This window comes from Globicephala melas, chromosome X (assembly GCF_963455315.2).
Source record: "Globicephala melas chromosome X, mGloMel1.2, whole genome shotgun sequence".
Classification (NCBI taxonomy): domain Eukaryota; kingdom Metazoa; phylum Chordata; class Mammalia; order Artiodactyla; family Delphinidae; genus Globicephala; species Globicephala melas.
In genome coordinates, this window is record NC_083335.1 from 2,664,630 (window position 1) to 2,686,770 (window position 22,141).

The window sequence follows — 22,141 nt, forward strand, 5'->3', positions numbered from 1 at the left end:
CTAAGCAGAGGGTGAGCAAGGACCATAATCCCTAGGAGGGGGAAAAAAAAAAAACAGAAGAAAAAAGTAATGAAAAAGAAAACTCAACACTTTAGTGGGACAGAAAAGCCCCCAGAAATGTTTTTGTGTACAGGGCTTGGATCCTTTCTGTCCCCCAGTCTGGCTCCTCTCTGTTTTCTAAACATTTCCATTTCCAGGGGGCTTTTCTGTGCTTATTAGGTGTTAGAAGGCTTTGAAAACGTGATAGTATTCAGAAGAAATGGGAAATCAATGTGCTATTTACCTCCAACTCCACCTCAATCCCTTTACTTCCAGCCAGAACACAACCTTTCCAACTACTCCCCACCTCATGTTTGTAAAGAGAAAGGTGGAACTGATTCAACTGCCCAAATAACCACAAAGTAAAACGAAAAAAGAAAAGAAGGTAAAACGGAACCAAAAGGAACTATGAAAGGAGCATAGTGTCACTCTGGGACACTATGGAACTAATACATATGGTACACCCAGTAAACAATGTTGAACACCACAAAGGCAAGAGGGAAGAGGAGCCGGGAGCACCGGTCGACCTTAGGGATGTAGTCAGGGTGAAAGAGCTTGGAAGAGAACCCTTTACTGAAGGAGCACCCAGGGCTTGGGGGGGAACTGTCATCAGACTCCGAGTTAGTGTTCTTGTCTGGATCAAAGCCCATAACATTACCATAAAGGCTGCAGGTACTGTCAACATTATACTTGAGTTGCTTCTCAAGGTCAAGGCAGCCACTCTCAACTCTGACGTCATCAGGCAAGCTACAAATGTCATGAAGGGTGCTATGGGTCTCATCAAGGGTGTTATGGATCTCCTCAAGGTTGTAGTTTGCTTCTTGCACACACCTCTGGCTGTGGACAAGCAGATGCTTCCTACTGGGGCCATGGTCTTGGCTCTCATCGGAGTTGGAGCTCTCTTCAGGGTCTTCTGGGTCACAGGTCTCAGCACGGCCATGGGCCTCTGCACAGTTGCGGATTTCAGTAGGAATAACACTGTCATCAATATCAATATCATTAATGCAAATGCCATAGCTGGGCACGGCCTGCTCTGAGGTGGATGGCAGGTCACTCAGGCTTTCTGCAGTGGCCAGCCAGGACTGGTCCGAGAGAGAAGACAGTGAGCTGAGGCTTTCTGAGGAGGCCAGAGGTGCCTGCTCTGAGATGGAGGCTAGAGAGCCGAGGCTTTCTGGGCTTGCTAGGCCAGCCCACACCCGTCTGGAGGGAGGAGAGCCATTTTCATCTTCTATGTGCAACTGGTCATCCTTTAAGGAGACAGTGGATAGACTCATGAGGTCGAATGCTGCATGTACAATCACTTTTAGGGAGCGTGGGGGGGGGACTTTCCTCATGAGCACTTGTAACATGACTGATGGGCTCTTCCACTGAGAAAGCCACCTCTTCTTCCTGGGGTCTCTTGTGCGCAAGGTGCCGAGGAACAGGACCGAGAGGCTGTTAGCATGCAAGGGAAGTTCATGGCTCTTGCTGCCCCTCTGGGGCAGCTGCTCCCTCTGGAGTGCTGTGTAGTGGACAGAGGCAAGACCTCCTCAGGCAGGTGGGGGTAAGTTCCCTGTAAAGGAGGGACATTAACGTACTGCCAGCAGCAAAATGCTCAGCATGGCTTTCGGAGTCAAAAGAGCAAAGGAAGGAGGGTTAGATCAGCCTCTCTGGTGTCTCTTCCTTTCAGCTTCCCTGTGTTCCCTTTCCCTCTGGCTCCATTGCCTGCCACTGGAGGCATGCTAAGTAGACTGGATTTGAAGCCCAAAGGTCTTGGGAAATCTATAGCTCTCCACTTATGACCTTGGACAATGACTCAACCTATAAAGGAGTGATGATAAATTGTTCTACTTCTTTCTTACCTGGAGTGCGTGTGTGTGTGCGTGTGTGTGCATGTGCGTATGTGTGTGTGCGTGCATGTGTGCGCATGTGTGTGTTGTATGAGGATTAAAGGAGCTAAGAAATTTGAAAGGGTCAAGTGCTAATCTTAGGTTTAAGAAGTGCTCAAGGAAAGCAGATTGTCAGTCAAAAAGCCAAACCTGCATCGCCTCTTGGTAGCGGTAGCGGGTCATGACTCTTTGGGCTCTTCTGAGTTGCCTCTGAGAGCGCTGAGGTCCTCTTCGGCTGTAGAAAACATAGTTGATGTAGACATATTCTAGCAAGGACAGGAACACAAAGAAGAAGCATACGACCATATAGATGTCAATGGCCTTGATACAGGAAAATTGGGGGAGTTTATTCCGCAGATGTGAGTTGATGGCATTCAGGATGAGCATTGAAGTCAAACCTATAAACAACATAGCACAGGGTTAGTCCCCTCAGGTGGCTGAAGTTCTTGGCAAGCCATCAGACCCACACCCCACTGGAAGGGAGCAAAGGCCATCTCTGAGATTGAGAGGGCCCTCAGCAAAAGGCCTTCAGCTTACCAGGCTTAGGGCCCTGGCTCAATTGCTATCTTTGCTTCTCCTCCCCCATCTTTACACCCAACCTGTACTTCAATAGTTTAGTGATTTCCCATTGCTCTTAGGATCAAGTCAAAAATCTCCAGCCATGGTTTCATAGTGATTTACATGTCCAGCCCCGTTTTGCCCTATGATGGTCCTTTCCCCCTTTGCCTGCTAGTATGTAAGCTTTCCTGTAGTCCATCCCTCAGAAAGTTTTGTGACCCCTAAAATATTACATAAATATAAAGGTTTAGCCTAGTGTGTGCTTCTAAAGAAGGAGGCTGAAAAGTCTGCCCCAAAGATGGTGAAGGAGAAAGCAGACGAGGGTCTGGGATACACAGACATTCTGCAGAGTGGGACCAAATAAATTTGGGAGCTGATCTCTTTAGGCCCCTCCTTAGTACTGCTCAAAAGCCTTTGATGCTCCCCATTGCTTATACATGAAGTTCCAACTGCTTAAAATGGAATTTCATGTTCTTCCCAAGTCAGCCCAAGCTGCCTTTCTGCTACTCTCCCCACTTCCCCAGCTTGTGCTCCAGGCACCCTCCTGGAAGTCCTCAAAACCCAGTTTGAGCAATACTTTCTTGGTGCAGTTTTAGCCGATAAGATCTGGGTCATTACCTGGGTCATTTCCTCCTCTGGACTCTGATAGCATTTGTCTCAGCATTCCATTAGACACTTGCCAGGAGCAGCTCATCTAGAAGCCCTCTGCTGCCTAATTGGGCATTTTGATATGTTGCTTAATCAATGTTTATTGTGTTGCATTTCTGATCTAAATTTGTGACTTGTCCATTCATTTATGTATCCAGCAAATAATGAATTCTGGTACTTTGGACCCAATATACCAAGATCCCAACCCTGATGTTTTTTTCACATCTGTCTCCAATGTTGGTCTCTCTGCTGTGGATTGGCTGGGCACCTGTAGTGTGCCTGTTAGGTCCCATCTTGTTTCCTTGCCTGTGCAGTCACACACTGTTCCTTACTTTCAACTTTTTTCTGAGCAAGACAACCCAAGTTCCTTCCTGGGATGGGAACAGGACCTACCTACTGTCACCCTGGCTGCAGAGGATTCATAGTTCATCCAAAATGATATCCAGGAAACAACAGTGGTGAGGACAGTAGGCCAATAGATCTGCACAAGGTAGCTGGTGACTTCCCTCTTGACCAGGAACCTCACTATCAGGCGCACATAGGAACCTGGCAGGTAGACATACTGGTATTAGGGTGGTAGGGGTGAGGGGATTTTCCGAGTAAAGTACACGATGGTGGGGGGGAAACCAATGGCCAGTTCAGCCTCTAATATTACAGTCTGGGCAGTATGTAGACCTGACCCCATTTGCTGCCTTAAGGCCAGTGACAATGGCATGTGTCAGCAGGCCCATATGGCGTAGCAAGTCTGCTATCTCTTCCTTCCTTCCTCACTTTCTCCATGTCAACTGAAGTTGAAATGGGAAAGACATGAGATATTTCAAAGCTACAACAGATGGAAGGGGAGAGGCTGGCCCTGGAAGGAGGCCTGTGGAGTGTCAAACCTGGCCAACTGCTTCCACACACATTTCCTCATTGGCAGAGGGTAAGCCATTGGGACTTTATGAAGGGGGCTTTGGAAGGTATCCAGAACAAGAAGGGAATAGGAAAGAAGGAAGAAGAGAGTCTAGAGGTCAAAGGCAGAGGTTACCAGGAATTTCCTAGGGTACAAAAGAGACAGGAGATAGGAGAGAAGGAGGGGGTCAGACCCACCTGTGTAGAAAAACACCTCTTTGCTAGTCATCGTCTTTCCTAGGAAACTGAACTGAGGGATGTGCAGCTTCTCAGTACCCTGGATGGCATTCCCATTGCCTTCCCAGTATAATAGGATGTCTTCAACTGTGTAGCCATCTAGGAGGGGGAAGGAAACAGAGTTAATCTCAGAAAGCAGGCATAGGCAGATTTCACACCAGAGGAGCTTGTGAAAACCAAAGGGTAGTTGGAACCTGCAATATTGGGGTACCTTTGTGTTTTGTGGGTCTGAGCATAAGGAAAGGGGTCACATGGAAAGAGAACTCTCAGTTTGAAGTTTCTTATCCAGGAAGGAAAGCACAGCAAAGAGATATGCTCCTACCCATTAGCTTGTGCACAATTTTCCCATAGCTAGGCACATTTCCCTATGGGACTCTTTATAGCCTAAAGGCCACCTTCTCCCTGATACCATACGTATATACACCCCTCTCTGTCTGTCTTTCTGTCTCTATCTATCTATCTATTTATCTATCATCTATCTACCTGGGAGAGAGAGAAATGGGGGAGGGAGGGAGTAGGGGAGATATGCAGGCCCTCTCACTGTCAAGTTTGCCTTTGGCTTCATCACGGCCCCAATGCTGGGTAGGGAAAAAAGGGGACTTGGGAGACATACGTACAGCTCTCCACCTCCAGCTTGCAGGTCTGCTTGTCCAGAGGGAATTTTTGCAGATTCATGGAACAAGCTGCTGTGGTGGTGAGCCTGCAAAGGAAAAGCAAAAGGAACAGAAAAGTGAGTCAAGCCCAGGCAAGTAACTGTTCCTGAGAAGACTGAAGGGGTGGGGTGGGGAGAGGCACCCCAAGGACTGACCCACCTAACACCTTCCCACACTGGCCACATTAGAGCTGGGTCCTCCTTCCCTCCCTTTCTTCTTTCCTTCTTTCTCCTCCCCCACCCTGCCCCCGCCCCGCACGCTTCCTTCCCTCCTAGAGGAAAGATGAGTTGCAGTTGTGTAAGGAGGAGAGAGGGAATTTGTATGTGACAGACACCCAAAAGTCTGGTAGGACTTACACAGATGACAACAGATACATGGCTTGTCAGGAAGCCTCAGGGTGTCAGAACGGGAAGGGTCCTTGAGGAAACTGAATGCAGAGGCAGAAAGAGGACTTTCTTGCTGAAGGAGGAGCAAAGCTGTCAGGAGGAAACCGCTACACTGAAGCAGCTGAAACACCAGATCTGTTGTGGAGTGCCTGTGTGTGGTGTGCGGGTACCGATGTGGGCAGTGGCCCCGGCCTACCTTTGGCCATGGGAGCTGTTCCGGCAGCAATCCCATCTCTGTGCATTACTTATGAGGGTACTGGGGCTTAGCAAAATGCCAGTGGGTATAAATGGATAGGACGGATTAATATATCTGAGGTGAGCTATGGAATGGGGCTTCAAGTTGTCATGTGGTAGGTCCAAGAGAGGAATCTGAGGAGGGATCTTGGAAGACCTGGGGAAGTGGGAGAAGTGAACAATGGGGAAGAGGATAATTAGAAGAGGTCTTTGCAGCCCCAGCTGGGAAGCTCTGGCCCCTTCCTTGTCCTGTCTTTCCCAGTTGCTTATACCACCCTTGTCCCTTTCAACTCTTGAAGTGATTTCCATTTTGTACAGTGGGTAGTGTGTGTGTGTGTGTGTGTGTGTGTATTTATCTCCTTTCTGTGAATTCTACATGAACATTAATCAGCTGAGGCCCCCTTTGTGACCAGTGACCTGTTCCCTGTAAGCTTTGTTGTTCTCTGACTCCAGTGTCTGGGTCCATGGGAAAGTGGATGGAGAAAGAAGAGGGAAACAAAGGGATTCAGCAAGAGAACCGCAGAGAAAGAGCTGTACCCTAGTAGCTCCCTCTTGGAGACATTTTCTGAGCTAAATTTATGTCTCATGCTTGTCTTAAGAGACTTTTTGTAAGAGATGAGGCTGTGCGGAGGGCTTTGGTGACTGTCTGCTATGCTATAAATAGGCCAGTGGGGAGCTCCAGTGTGCACACATTCTGTTTGTACAAAGCCATAGGCAATATACGCACACTGCGCACCCTTGGGGCCCCTGCATGTTGCATATATGATCAATGGCAGAGACCAGTCCCCCTCCTTCACTGCATGGGAGAGAAAAGACACAAATAAATAACAGAATATACATTCAATGCTAAGGCAAAGGGAGAGCTCTTCCAGTTGAGAGTATCAAAGATGATTTCTTGACAAAGAGGGCATTTGAATTAGGGATTGAAGGATAGGAAAGCTTCAGACTCGTGGAAAGAGGAACGGGTCATTCCAGACAGAAGCAACAGCATAAGGCAAGGTGTGGGGACAGGACAGCCAAGGATGGCTGTGGGAAACTCTGAAGGTTCCACTTTGACTACTGAGTGAGGGGGGCAGTGAAAGAGAGATTTGGAAAGCAGTGGGCTCCTCTGTGTGTCCCTTGGAGTGTGTTCATGGGATAATTAATGGGAAGAAGGTAGGCTGTCATGGTGACCCCCAGGTCCCTGGGGGAACTCACCGGATGCCATACCGCACCGTTCCATCTGGCTGAAGCTGAAACACGCGATTTTCTACAGTCACATCATGCACAAAAGCATCCTTGCTATTTAGAAAGTAGCAGTCAGGGACCCACAACTTCTCAAGCATCTGATAGTCCAGGGTCAGGTTCAGATTGGTCTCATAGTATGCTAAACGTGGATCTTTCCAGGTCTGATGAAAAAACATTGTAATAGTATAGTCCTGAGGAAAGAAAGGTAAATCCTAGTTGTAAGTGAGGTTGCCCAGCTTTCTGTCCTCAGTGTTTGTGTGTATGCAGGTGTATGAAATACATCCTAAATATAGATGCGTAACGAAACATATGTAAGAGTGTTCAATGTTACGAATAATAAAATGAGCCCCATAAAATTAAAATTCAGGTTAAGAAATAGAATATTCCCAATAACTATCAATCTTCAACGTGTCTCTTACAGAACATATTTCCCACACCTCCCAGCAGTAACCATTATCTTAGATTTTAATGATAATAATCCCTTGCTTTTTCTATTTTTTTCTCTATGTTTTCTTAAGTTTTATTGTCTATGTATTTCTAAGAAACATATTGCTTAGTTGGACTTATTTAAAATTTTTTTCTGAATGGAATCACACTATGTATTCATAAGTTGCTTCTTTCACTCAACATTATGTTTGTGTGTTTGCTCAGGTCGATGTGTGTAATTAAAATTTGTTCACTTGCATTGCTGGATACTATTCCCTTATATGAATATACTATGTGTATTATTATGTGATGACACCATACACATCAAAATCACAATGAAATAAAAACTATAAAGCAAAAGTTCCAGTTTATACCCCTATAAAGTGCAGATAAGAGCTCCCAATGCTCCTGCCTTACCAACATTGGTACTGTCTGACTTTTGACTTTTTGCTAGTCTGGTGGATATGTAATGGGTTCTCACTGTGGTCTTATTTTGCATTTCACTGATTAATAATAAAGTCAAGCATCTTTTCATAAGTTTATCTGCTACTTGGTTTTCTTCACAAAAGTGAAGTTCTTGTTTAAATTTTCTGATCATTTTTCTATTGCTTTAAAAATATTCTTCTCACTCTCACTCTGTGAGAGTGACATGGGCTTATATACACTACCAAACGTAAAATAGATAGCTAGTGGGAAGCAGCCTTATAGCCTAGGGAGATCAGCTCTGTGCTCTGTGACCACCTAGAGGGGTGGGATAGGGAGGGTGGGAGGGAGGGAGACGCAAGAGGGAAGAGATATGGGGATATATGTATATGTATAACTGATTCACTTTGTTATAAAGCAGAAACTAACACACCATTGTAAAGCAGTTATACTCCAATAAAGATGTTAAAAAAATAAAAATATTCTTATTAATTCACAGGAATTATGTGTATTTTCAATACCAGTCCTTTGTGTTGCAAATATTTTAGTCCAATCTGAACTATCCTTTCAAACTTGTCATGCTCACTTTGCTTTTTTATTTTGCAAAACAGAAGTGCCAGAAGTTTTGGCTAAAGAGAATATTAATATAGTTTAGTTACCAGTATTTATTTTTATAGTTTGTGTTTTCTGTGTCTTTTTTAAAAAGTCCTTACCTATCTCAAAGACACTAAAAGAATATCCTATATTATATTTTAAAACCATCATAAGCCTTTCACTTTAATGTCTGTAATACATCTAGATTTATTTATTTTTAATTTCAGGTGGCTGTAGTTTCCAAAACCTACTGTGCCCTCCATGTGGCCTCTGCTGCAGGTCAGAACAATAGGCTTATGACCCTGCTCCTTGTCTCATGGCTGGAGCTGACACACTTACCATAGTCATTTCTGAGATCTGTTCAATACTGGAGACATAGATAGATACTCCCACTGGCACAGGGGCACCTACAATACAGGAAGACACTATTACATGCAGTGTAGGAAAAAGGGTAAACCATGGACTCAGGAGCCAGACTGCCTGAAGTTTGAACCCCATTTTGGCACTTACTAGCTATGTGACCTTGAATAAGCTACCTAACCTCTCTGAGCTTAGTTTCCTCATGAGTAAAATGGGGATAATGATAGCACTTATCTCATAGTTAATGCAACCCAAGCACTTAGAGTAGGGCCTGGCTCACAATATGCTGAAAAGAAAGAGTGAGGCCAAAATGAAGAAAAAAATAAGGCAATGAAGCACTCTTTTTCTAAACGTTTTCTTGATAAAACACTTAAGAGAAATGAGCCCCAAAACAAGATTTGTGGTGTGCATGAGCATATTTGTGTGAGTTCATGTGAATGTGTCCATGTGGGAACGAACGTGTGTTTTTGTGTGAATGAATGCGTGAGCTGTGTGCATGAGTGTATGTGAGCATGTTCACATACCTGAGTAAATCTGTGCATGTATTCATGTGCAGGTGAATGTGTCAGTGTGCACATGAGTGTATTTGAGCATGTTTGTATGCTTGAGTGTGTTGTGTGGGAGTGAATTATGAGTTAATGTGTTTGTGTGATCATGTATGAGAGAATGTGTGACTGTGTGAGTGTATGTGAGCTTGTTAATGTGCAAGGGAATGTGTGAACATGGGTGTGTTTGTAACCTTGTTTGTATGTGTGTGAGTGAATTTGTGAGTGTTTTCATGTATGTGAGCATGTTTCTGTATAAGTGAATGTGTGAGCACATTTCTGGGTGAATGAATGCGTCAGCATGTGTGTGTATTTGAGTGTATTGTGTGGGAGTGAATATGTCGGTTATTTGCGTGAGGCTGTTCACTTAGTGTATCTGTGAGCATGTCCATGTGTAAATGAATGCATGATTATGTTTGTGTGTGTAAAGTTGTGTTTGGGAATGTAAGTGAACTTATGGGTGTATGTATGTGTGAGTGAGGAAGTTCATTGTATGAATATATGAATATTCATATATTCATATATGTGTGTGTGACCTTGTTCACATGCAAGTGATAAGTGTGATAAATGATTACACTTCTACACTCACACCCATCACACTTACAACTGTGAGTGTGTAAGTGTGGGTGTATGTAAGCATGTTTATGTGCTTGAGAAAATCTGTGAACTTGTCCATGTGTGTGTGGCTGAATGTGTGTGTTTGAGTGAGTGTGTGATCATGCTGATGTGCAAGTGAACCCATGAGCATATCCATATGTGTTAGCATGTCACTATACAGGTATGAGTGAATGTGTGAGCATGTTCAGGTGCGTGTGTTTCTGAGTTGGCAAATATGTAGACATGTTTGTATATGTGTGCATGTGTGAGTGAACATGTGGGTATCTTCATGTGTGTGAATGACAAAGCATGTGTGAGTGTGTGTGTCTATGTGTGTGAGTGAATTTGTGTTTGTATATCTGAGGATGTTTGTGTGCAAGTATAAGTGAATGCATGAGCATGTGGATGTATGTGGGTGTGTTTGAATGAATTTGTGAGTGTGTTTGTGTATGTGAGCACGTTTGTGTGAGAATGAATGTATGAACATGTTCATGTGTGTATGCAAATGTGTGAGCATGTGTGTTAGTGTATGTGAGGGTGTATATGTGTGTGAGTGAATTTGTGTGTTCATGTGAGTGAGTACATGGGTGAGGGTGTTTGTGTGTGTTAATATGTAACTGTGATTGAATTTGTGCGTGTACATGTGCATGTGTGCATGTGTGTGTGTGTGTGTGTGTGTGTGTGTCTGTCTGTCTGTCTGTTTCTGCCTCCTGGCTTTCTTTTTCAGGACTAGGTGTTAGTGCTGCCCATTCAAATGTGATAATGGATGTGCAAATATGTACTAGACTATAAAGTACTGTGGAAAAATACATTTTAGTTGTTTCCTCATTGACTCAAAACTCTTCACCGGGTCTCACAGCTAAGCCATTATTCTATGTGTATTACATCACATAGCTGTTATGGAAACACGTGTGACGCTTCCAATTCAGCCTGCTGGCTTCACTGCAGGCTGGCTGCCTAGAAGCTGAGCTGCAAAGTGCTATTGGGAATCCACGTATGAATGGCAGCTGAGAAGTAAATGGGCCTCTGTGTGAAGGCATAGCATTCACAGCTATTGTGAATGATCGCTATGTAGTGACAGGGGTTTCTAGAAAGGCAGTTTTTTTATTACAGCCTTTCAGGCTCCCCACATGCATTTAGATGAGGATGGAGGCTGTGTTACGCAGGCAACAAGCCCCAGAAGGGCCAGGCAGTCATCCCCTCAACTACCTCACTCTAGTGTCAAACTTATAATCCTAGACCATTCTGTGTCATTCAGGCAATCCAATCACTTACAGCAGAATCCTGGGGACCCGAACCCTAAAGTGCCAGGGCTCAGCTTTGTCCAAGATTCCCAGTTGAAGAGGCAAGTGGGAACTGAAGTGCAGTCCACATTCCCCTCACCAAGGCATGAGTCTTGGTCCAGGACTGTGGCCTGGAGGAAGGAGACCTGGGATCTTTTTCTAATTTATCCACCTAAATTAGGAGAAATACCTTATGTGCTAGTAGTGGTCAGAACAAGAGCTTAGCTAAGATATCCCACATCCTTACAAGGATAACAGAGGGGAACAAGATGCTTCCAGGTAAGGTATCTAAATGTTATCTCGGGGATGATGGCCTCTGTCCCATATCCCATCGCTGTCCTTCCTGATGGACTCAGGAAGGCAGAAAAAGTGGAAGGGGGTAATCACTTCCCTCCCTCTTGGAAACTTTGCTACCCAACTCTACTTCCTCCCTCGCATCCATCAGAGTACCAGAGGAAGAGGAGGTAAATGAAGGAATGATGAAGATGTCCCATTTATTCCTTCACTCCACACCTATGTCATACCAGGTGATGGGCTAAGCAAAGGCCTTAGGGACCTGCCTTTTGCAGCACGTGCTCAGAAAGAAGCAGCTTTGTTAACTTTCCCTGGTCCCTCCTCCTCCTCTTCATCCTCCTCTTCTCAAGGAAGGAATGTCTCCCATTTGAACCCAACCACAGTTAGGTCACGTCTCTGCATGTGGGGGGCGTGTGTGCCTGCGTGTTAAGCTCTGAAACTCTACTTCACTTCAGACACAGAGGGAAATTTGATTCTGTGTCTAGTGGGAGTCATGGACTACCCCAACTCTAAACCCCCTGGCCCAGCTCTCCAATTGACTGCCTCCCCCCAACCCAATAAAACAGCCCCAGACTTAGAGTCTGTAGTTCCTCCTTCTGTCTAAATGCTAGAAGGTCCTGCATTGTCCTTGCTCTCCCACCTTCATCTACTGTTTGGCCAAACTGGGGACCCAGCTATTCCCATACTCCCCAGGTCTGCATGCCCATAAAGCTTAGGTAACCCAGGAGGTTAGGCATCAGGTGTAAACAAATCCAAGTTAGCTCAAAAAATGTTGGTGAGGTGCCTTGGAGATACCATGGGCCAGCCACACCTGACAATCCCCAGAGGGTGGTCCTTGCCCCTGTTTTGTCCCCATAGCCCCGGATGCCTGCAGAGATGGCAACCTGAAGCAGCGAGGAGAACGTGCTTGATATACTTGAATGGCTGTTGGTTAGCCTTTGCTGAGAAACAGGAAAACAATGAATTGAGAAAATGTAACAGCTACACCCTTGACACCCACTGTTGCTTGGTGCAACTGGTCTAAAATCAGTGTCATGCAATGGAGTGCTGGCTGTGCCCTAACACCTGAATTTCTATAATGAAAGAACTTACCTTCTGCCCTCTCCACTCCAGCCTCCCACTCCCCAGTGCACACTCACCTTGGATCCAGGGACAGCACGACCTTCTGCCCTCACACTCGGAGGAAGCAAAGGAGCCAATGGGATATCAGTCAAATGTCCAACCTCCAAACCTTAGGGCATAGGGCGATCAACTTGGTTTTCAAGGGGGCTCCCTAAGCAAATCACAGAGCCCCCCAGTGGTCTAGCACAAAGGCAAGTGCTAACAGCTGTGTGCCCTTTAGGGTGGAGGCTTTGTGTATTCAGAAGACCTCTATTCATAGGTACAAATGTGAATATTAGCATTTATTAACCCTTTAGATTGGGTGTCTAGTTCTACCACCTGCAGGAAGGAGAGTGCTTTCTCTGACTTAGCCGCCCTACTTTTTAGCTCTTTCTCTGTTTCCTCTGAGCCAAAATGTGACTAATGTCTATTTAATGCACCCTTCCTCTTGTCTGTCCTTGGTCTGGGTTTCTTGGGTGTCCCCTCAGCCAGAGAATGCTATTCCTGTTCTGTGGGGTCAGGGAAGGTTGCCTGTTACTTTAAAGCTGTGTGATGGAAGCCAGTCACCCTTTCCAAAGCCAGGGGTAGGGGTAGGTGAGGCTAGGCAGAAATAAGAGGAGAAATTGATGTATTGGCTTCCTGGAGGTTTGTATTTCAGTTTCCTTGTCATTTCTCACCTTTGTGTTTAAGATCTGAGTGCTAGGCTAAGGAGTTTAGATTTTATTTTGCAGTTAAATAAAGCCATCAAAAGTTCCTGAGGTGGTTAGGTGGGATTAATAAAGATCATGCTGACTGCAGTGTGTTGAATAAACTGAACTTGGTAGGAGCTGAAGTCTTGGGGAGGGGGAGCAGAAGCAGAAGTGCCTGGGACCCAGGTGGGTGAAGTAAACTAGGCAGAGAAGTCCATGCCCTTAGTTATAAGCCAGCTGAATGGGGTAAGTGCCCAGGGTGCAAAGAATGTGTTCACAGGTGGAACACGTGTCCTCCCCATAGATGAAGCAGAAAACTCTAGCATGAGAAGCACACCTGTTGTGATTAGTGCTTCTCCAGCCACCCCAGGGAGTGTGCTTCAGGCTCCGTGCCACTGTAAAGGAGTGTGGAGGGGGCAGAGGCCTCTTGCATTAGAAGGCGGAGAAATTCCAGGGGCAGAGTGAAAGGCCTGTGGGTTGGGGGCCTGGGAGTGCTCTGCTACAGGTCTCTGCAGGGTCGGGAAGGTGGGGTTTGGAGAGGCACAAGTGTCCGGTCTAGAGGACTGCTCCTGGTCAGCTCACTGGGTGGGGCTGGCTTGTTGTATCTCAGCTCTAGTATCTGGACGTGTCTTACCTCCAAAATTGGGCCTCAGACGGACATCATATTTCGACAGCACCCTGTCCAAAATCTTGTGAACCATAGCTTCATTTGCACAACTTTTGCTGAAAGAGAAGTCATTGGTAAATATTGGTCATCAGTGAATGCCACACTGCTTCTCAGAAAACAAACAACAAAGAGCACCCTAAGCATCAACTTGCCAGGGCCTTCCCTCCTGCACACATGCAGACATATACAGTCATACATGTACACGTCTCTCCCCGCTCCCCTCCATCCCTGCAGTGAGTCAGCCAGAAGCACAGCAGCGACGCAGACTCCTCTTCCCCCCTCCTCCTCCCCAGCTTTTATCCAAAGGGTGGGGCCTCAAGACTGGATTCTTGTTACCAGGCAGAATTGGGGGGATGGGGGGAAACTGTAGGGGAAGTGGAGAGAAGAGGGTGTGGGCAGGTGTGAGCCCTCACATAATGTATTACTTCAGCCCCCTAAGGAGCCCCACTTTACCATCAGCCTGGATGCAGCTTTCCAGGTTGGTGGGAGTCCTCTTTCTGGGGGCACCTGATTGCCCCAGGAAAGGTCATCTTTCACCCTCAGTACTCCCATGAGCTGATCCCACCAGTCTATGTTCTCTAGCTCAGTCACATTTCCCCTACCCAGGCTAAGGCCAGCATTTTGTTGTCACGTCTATGTGAATCTTGTTTTTGTACACCTCTAAGACTTGGCATATTACATATGACACAGAGAGACAGCCTTGCTCATGTAGCAGAGTTTTATGACCCTCATCAATCATCATTTTTGATTCTTGGGGTTCAGGGCTGTCCTCAAAAACACATGTATTCTTGGAGCAGGGATCTCTTTGGCTAAGCATGTGCTTCCAGCCTAGACATGTCTTGGGTGAGCACATGTAAATGGACCCAGCGCAACCCCGCAGAGAGCTGGCCTTTCCAGAAGTCTCTGATGTGCCCTCCCAATTCACCTAGTCCTTCATGGGGGGCTCTTTTCCCCAAAAGGGGCTTGTGAATGAGAATAGGCCCTGGGCATCACTATGACTCTTAGGATCTTTGATGCATTGACTATGGAATGTCAGCCTCTGCAAATCTCTCTCGTGTGTGTGTGTGTGTGTGTGTGTGTGTGTGTGTGTATGTGTGTGTTCACTAGCGCAGTTTGGTATGTTGGGTTGAGGACATTGCAGAGCTGTCTGCTGGAACCTTGCCCAACTATGCCCCCTTTTCCTAATACATGTTCATTTCTGGTTTGCCATTTTAAAAATTATTCTCAATCATCTTTAAAAAAAATCTCATCATCTTTAATGACATGATTCCTGAATTAAAGCAACGCATTTCTGCCTGTTTAGGACCACACACACATTATCCATATGCTGGATCTGTGGCCACCACAAATACACATTTCCATGTGATCTACATGTAAAGGCTGACTGTTTAACATCTCTTCAGTTATTTGCAGACCCAAACAAACTTGAAATCAAACAGCTAATCTTCAAATGTTTTCACAGGAAGCAAGTACAAAAATGCACCCATCTCAGGCCACAAGGTTATATGCTATACAGCCGCCGATCGCACTGTCTGGGCTACGATGAGGTTGAGTCAATAATTTCTATCTGCAGCATCGGAAAAGGTCCCTCACTGCTCAACACACGCATTCAGGAACACACGCACGCACCTCATGGAATAGAAAAAAAATCCGGACTCAAACAGGTGTCTCTACTGTCTATGTTTTGTGAATTTCTCATCACCCTGTACCCCCTTCCCCCAATCCTACAGGTGCCAAAGGACGTGACTGGGAAAAGCTACTAGGGGCCTCGGTCCCCGGGGGATGGATGGCAGACCTTGGGGTGAGAGCATCTTTCCCCCCCACCCCCTGGGGCTGCAGTTTGGGCACACGCGGGGCTCTGTCAGGTCAGGCGCCGCAGTAACAGGTGGGCTGAAGCACAGGGCCCCCCGCGGCCCCCACTCCCATCCCACCAACCTCCAGGGACCTATAGGCAGGGCCTGCACGCCAGGGCTCGGCGAGCCCGGGTCCAAGTCTTCCCCAGCCCGCTCCGTCCAAGAGGTCCGAGGCTGCCTATCCTCTCCTGTCACCGCCATGCCCAGGCTGGCGGCTCCCGCTTACCAGTTGAAGAGGTCCAGGACGACATCGGGCACGGTGGAGGAGAGCTCGAAGAAGTGGAACTTCGGGGTGGGATTGAGGTCGTTGCCCTCCGCGAGCCAGGTTCTGATGAGCAGCAGAAGCACAGCGGCTCGCAGCATCCCACGGATGCCCATGGCTACGGCACTCCGGGGGTCGGAGGGCGCGAGAGACTGCCGTCAGCCGCCGGGGAAAGGGACGGGGTGTGGGCAGTGCGGGGAGAGAGGGAGCTGGGGGGTCGCTAGGAGTCGCCTCTAAGGAGACAGTAGCGAGAGTATGGGGAGCAGGGAGCGCGGGGTTCGGACCGGAGCCCAGAACCCAGGGGGAGCAGTCCTCCAGTACCTCTGCCCGACGCAGCGCCCTCAGGACGCGCCCAGCAGGTGCGAGGTGCGCTCCGTCTGCGGCCGCTCCAGGCTGCGACTGGGCACCCAGCCTGGAGCCCCGCTGGCTCCGCCCACTCCGACGGTAGCACTGGCAGAACCAATCCGGCAGGTGCCAGGAGCCGCACAAAAAGGCGCGCGCTCTTGCCTCCGCCCGCAGCCAGCGCACCGCCCGCTCCCCGCCCCTTCAGACCTCTGCAGTCGTCCCCCTGCTAGCAACAGACACAGACAGGGGCGGGGCCGGCCCGGGGGAGGGGGAGGGGAATCGGCTGCAGGGGGGCTGGGCATGCATCCGCACCTAGGGCACCCGGTGGGTCCTGCTCTTTCTCTCTGCAAAAATGCAAAATGTGCGTTTCTTTTGGAAGACCGTGTGCCCAGGAGTTTGTTTTTTGTGGTGAGGGAGTGAGGTAATTAGACTGCCCTGGCTGAATCTACATTCTGATAGAGCTGGACACATTTGGGTCCCCAGGACAAAGCTCAGGGAACTGGAAGGGTTCACCAACTGGGATCACGCTGAGATGTGACTGTCCCATAGCCAGGGCTGACACCGTGGAAGGGGAAGAAGGCAAAGACCAGTGTTTCAGATATTCAAGGGAGTTAGTCCCTGGAGAGCAGGCAACTCTAATGCTCCTGCATTTTGGGCCCATCCTGTGGAAAAGCCTGGAATTTTAACTATTCTTTCCACTACCTCAAACACTCTCCTATGAAACAAAAGGATCTCAGAGGATAGGGAAATTCCTTCACCCAATCCCTTCTGTCCTTCCCTTCTCAGATCCTTGACAAATGAAGTTCAGAAAGACGTCCTTCAGAGCACATGGGCCAGATGGGCAATCGATAAATAGATCTCAGTCACGTTCACCAATGCTGAACTTCCTAAGGCATGCCACTGAGAAGGGTTTCAATGAAAATGAATTTTAGGTTCACTCTTGGTTAGCTAAAACATTTACACAGAGATATAGCCCTCTTCCCCTTTCTCTCAGTATTTGGTGAAGTGAGTTGGGACTACTTGTGCTCAGAAAACCTCCAGTTGCCTGGTTGGTTGAGTGTTTCCCACACTTAAGTGTTTAACTCTTTATCCCCACTTTCTTAACCATCTTAGAACCAAACTTTAAAAAAATGTGTCTCATAGTCCCCTGCCTTTTTTAACGAGCAGAACACCCTTGCACCTTCCTTTCCCTTTGCCCCACTATTGCAGCAAATGGTCTCCTTCTCACATGAGTGTAGAAATAAAAGAAGATGGTGGAACCTGCATGTCACTGGCTATTACATACAGGAATGGATCAATAAAACTCATCCCTACTGCTATTAATTCTGCCCCCATTGTCTCTGGTCATCCAGGCATCCTTGTAGAGACAATCCTTGCTTGATAAAAGTGGGAATGGCTATTCCAGGTCATTTTGTCCAACCATCTGGATTGTAATATGGAGAAACTGAGGCCCAGAGAAGGAAAAGGGGTTGTCCTGAGGTCACATAACAGTAGAGGCCCAAACTAGAATCCTATTTCCAGGTTTGACTACTTCCAAAACATTATGTTTTTTGTTTTGTTTTGTTTTGTTTTGTTTTAGTGTGATTCAGTGTCCACTGGAAATTCAGGCAACTGCCAGCAGATGGGAGTAAATTTATTTAGATGAGGATGTTCCCAGTATCCTGGAATCAAATTCCACAGGCAATTGGTCCCTCATTTGTCAGGGGAAAACAAGCCTGAAGCTTGAAGTTTTATTCCTAGGTGCCCTTGTGACTATGAAGATTGTCAAAAAGTTGATGATGAAGAATTCACTTCCAGGCCTTACATCCCAGAGGGTCCTCCCCGACTTCTGCTCTCCCTAGAGGTAATGCTTTGTTGAAATTTCTAACTCACAAGACAAATAGCCCACAAAACAACAAGAAATACAAAAATGCCACTATAATTTGCATCAATACTTGTTGAACTTTGGTCTAGTTAATTTATTAGAATATCCATAAATATCCAGATTGAATGGGCTTACACCTATGGGATCATGATGTAGGAGAAAGAGCATTGACCTGGAAGTTAGCCCATCTGTGTTCTGGATCCAAGTCTGCCACACGGCAGTAAATGTTCCAGTTTGGCTGGAGTGTAGGTTATGTTTGGAGTAAGACAAGAGGTAAGAGAGGTAAGAGGCAAGAGATTAGGCAGAACCTGGCCTAGTGAGCACCCACACTCAGTGTAAAATAAATAAATGGAGCAAGAGAGTTTTGGACCTAATTGTCCAAACAAAGGAATTTGATTTTTATTTTAGAGTCAACTGTATGCTTTTGAAAGGATTGTGCAAGGGAATGACTCAATCAGAACGGTGCCTTGGAAGAATGCCTGGTTACTTTGTGAAGGAGAAACTGGAAGGAAGAGAAACTGAGGACGATGACAGTAGTTAGGAGAGTATTGTTTACTTCTGCTTCTTAAAAAGCTAAAAATAATGAGTCTAATCTATAGATTCAATGAAATCCCTATCAAACTTCCAATGGCATTTTTCACAGAAATACAAAAAAAGAATCCTAAGATTCATACAGAATGATAAAATACCCTGAATAGCTAAAGTAATACCAAGAAAGAAGAACAAAGCTGGAGACATAACAATTCCTGATTTTAAACTTTATTGCAAAGCTATAGTAATCAGTACAGCATGGTACTGGCATAAAAATAGACACATAGAACAATGGAATAGAATTGAGATCCCAGAAGAAAGCCCATGCCTATATGGTCAACTAATATTTGACAAAGGAGCCAAAAAGACTCAATGGGGAAATAAGAGTCTCTTCAATAAATGGTGTTGGAAAATTTGGATTAACCACATGCAGAAAAATTAAATCGGACCCCATCTTATTCTACTCACAAAAATTAACCTGAAATGGATTAAGGACTTAAATGTAAGACCTTAAACTGTAAAACTACTAGAAGGAAACATAGGGGAAAAGCTCTTTGACATTGGTCTTGGCAACTGTTTTTTTGATATGACATCAAAATTATAAGCAACAAAGGCAAAAATCAACAAGTGGGACTATATCAAACTAAAAAGAAGAAACATCCAACAAAATCCAAAGGAAGCCTATGGAATGGGAGAAAAAATTTACAAACCACACATCTGATAAGGGGTTAATATCCAAAAAATATAAGGAACTCATATAATTCAATAGCAAAAAAACAAACAATCTGACCAAAAATGTGTAGAGGAACTGAATATTTTCCCAAAGAAGACATACAAATGGCCAACAAGCACATGAAAAGATGCTCAGCATCACTAATCATCAGTGACATGCAAATCAAAACCACAGTGAAATATCACCTCACACCTGTTAGAATGGCCATCTTCAAAAAGACAAGAGGCAACAAGTGTTGACAAGGATGTGGCGAAAAGGGAATCCTTCTCCACTGTTGGTGGGAGTGTACATTGGTGCAGCCACTATGGAAAATAGCATGGAGGTTCCTCAAAAAATTAAAAACAGAACTACAATATGATCCAGCAATCTCACTTCTGGGTATATATATGAAGGAAATTAAATCAGGATCTTAAAGAGATATCTGTACTTCAACGTTCACTGAAGCATTGTTCACAATAGCCAAGATATGGAAACAGCCTAAGTGTTCACTGATGGATTGATGAAGAAGATGTGGTACATATACATAATGGAATATTATTCAACCATAAAAATGAACGCAATCCTGTCATTTGCGATGAAATGGATGGAGCTTGAGGGTATTACCCTAAGTGAAATAAGTCAGACAGAGAAAGACAAATATTGTATGTTCTCACTTATATGTGGACTCTAAAAAACCCAAACTCAAACAGAGTAGAATGGTGGTTGCCATAGGCTGAGGGTGGGGAGAAACAGGGAGATATTGGTTAAAAGGTACAAACTTCCAGCTATAAATTGAATAACTTATGGGGATCTAATGTACAGCATAGTGACTATAATTAATTATAAGGTATTATAAACTTGGAGAGTAGATCTTGAAAGTTACCACCCTTCCCCCCCAAAAAAGTAATTTTGTGAGGGGGCTGGAGATGTTAACTAACTGCATTGTGGTAATCATTTCACAATATAAACATGTGTCAAATCCTCATGTAACTTACATATGTCAATAATATCTCGAAAAAACTGAAAAAAAAAACCACCCCAAAATAGTGAGGCTAAAATCTAGAAGAAGAAAATAACCCAGAGAAGGAAGTCTGGCACTAGAAGTCATTTTGCCCTGAAGGCATTTGATGAATCATAAGAGAGTTGTGAAACTGAGCTCTGGTTGTGGTGCCCTCTTGAGAAAAGGGGACAAGTGGGAAATTTGATAAGACTTCCTGCCACTTTAAACTGAGACTGAGTAGCTACCCTTTCAGGATAATGGTGAACCAGTAGCAACCAGCCTTTGCATGGACTTGTAGCCTAGATACCCATCACCTTGATGGTCCCAAGAATCTGAAGCCTTGAATTTGGATTAAAGTAGTGTTGGACAGGTAGTTTCCCCAGGCATTTGTCAGAAGCAAATTAAAATACTTTCTATAGGCAGGTACTGTCATCCTAGGCCTGAAATCATTCTTACAAATAATTTTTCAATAATATGTCAGCACATAGAAGAAACTAGGCATACAAAGAAAAATATGTAATGTGAGTTACAGCCAGCAGAAAAGAATAGATGGCAAAAACAAATTCACAGACATTTCAGACATCAGAATTATGAGACATAGACTATAATAACTAATTTATCATATTTCAAAAAATAAAATATAAGCTTGGAAATATTTTCAGGTAACAGAAAATGTCATATGGACGATTTAAAAAAGGATCAAATAGAACTAGAGCTAAAAAATATAATAATGAAAACTGAGAATTTAATGGATGAATGGGTTTAACAGAAGGCAAAATGCAACTGAAGAGCGAGTTACTGAATTGGAAGATAGGTCACAATATACTGTCCACAATTCTGCCTGGAGAAACAAATTATGTGGAAAAAAGAAAAAGGCGGATAAGAGACATAAGGAATAGAGTGAGAAGATCTAACATACATTTACTTGATGTCCCAGAAAGAGAGGAGAGAGAAATGGGGAAGAAGATGGCTGAAAATTTGAATCCACAGTTTTAAGAAGCCTGGTGAATCCTACATAGAATAAATAAAAATAATTCTACTCCTAGAGACATCATAGTGAAAGTGCATAAAATCAGAGACAAAGTAAACTATGCTAATGGTTCAAGTTAAAGATGAGGTCCTAATCAAAGGCACTAGTAAGAGAGATTGAAACAAGAGGATGGGCATTAGGCCCTGGCTTGCAAAATGCATTTTACTAAAATTTTCCATGAAAAACAATTTAATAAAAATGTTATCCATTTTATTCCCAATTAACAAAATATACTTGTTAAAAATTGGATTATTTAGAGCAACCTGACAGGTAGGAGCTTCACATTTGTCATGTTTGAAAGGCCATCTTCCTATAAGTATGTATTTCTTGTCTCATGGGCCATGAAAGAGGCAAGCATGCTCCATGGGTCTGAAATGCTGGTTGCAGCTGATTTCTAAGGCTGGAGAAATGTGCTTATATAAGGCTTTCTAAGAGTAAGCAGAATAAAAGTGAATCTTTGTAGAAAGGCTTCCTTTTGCTTACCCTCCCCCAAACTTTCACTCTGTTTCTAAGGAAAAGTATATAAAATAAATAATTCTGTGCTTCCCAGGATGTCTTATTACATTCCTCAGGCCTGACCATGTGCCCTCACTCACTGGTCTGCATAAGGCTGGACTGCAGTTGAATTTCTGTAGGGGTTTATATTTGGAACAAACAGAGCTAAAAATGCAATAGACTGTATTTTGAGACAGTGAAGTCCTGACTTGTTACTAGAGCTGTTCATATAAAGCCTGTCAGGGATGGCCAAATAGGAGCATCAGAGTTTCTATGGTCTGCCGCACCTCTGAAATTCCCTGACAACAACCTAAGCTGAAAACATCTGT

At 45.0% G+C, this 22,141-nt stretch overlaps 1 protein-coding gene across 1 annotated transcript; it reads right to left on the minus strand.

The window, feature by feature from the left end:
- Nucleotides 1-485: 485 nt before the first annotated feature.
- GABRQ (gamma-aminobutyric acid type A receptor subunit theta) lies at nt 486-15,951 on the minus strand. Its single transcript, XM_030846990.1, has 9 exons — nt 15,800-15,951; nt 13,688-13,776; nt 8,524-8,591; nt 6,712-6,932; nt 4,859-4,941; nt 4,203-4,340; nt 3,507-3,659; nt 2,062-2,305; nt 486-1,308 (listed from the first exon to the last, which is right to left on the minus strand). Exons 1-9 carry the CDS (start codon nt 15,949-15,951, stop codon nt 486-488), a joined length of 1,971 nt encoding a protein of 656 aa, XP_030702850.1.
- Between the last annotated feature and the right edge of the window lie 6,190 nt (nt 15,952-22,141).

Bases quoted from the DNA above. Each gene is read 5' to 3' on its own strand.
- GABRQ (XM_030846990.1), bottom strand. From the start codon at position 15,951: ATGGGCATCCGTGGGATGCTGCGAGCCGCTGTGCTTCTGCTGCTCATC. The intron at 13,777-15,799 runs GTAAGCGGGAGC...CTTCTCTTTCAG, and splicing joins GTCCTGGACCTCTTCAACTG to CAAAAGTTGTGCAAATGAAG. The intron at 8,592-13,687 runs GTAAGACACGTC...CCTGTATTGTAG, and splicing joins TCTGAGGCCCAATTTTGGAG to GTGCCCCTGTGCCAGTGGGA.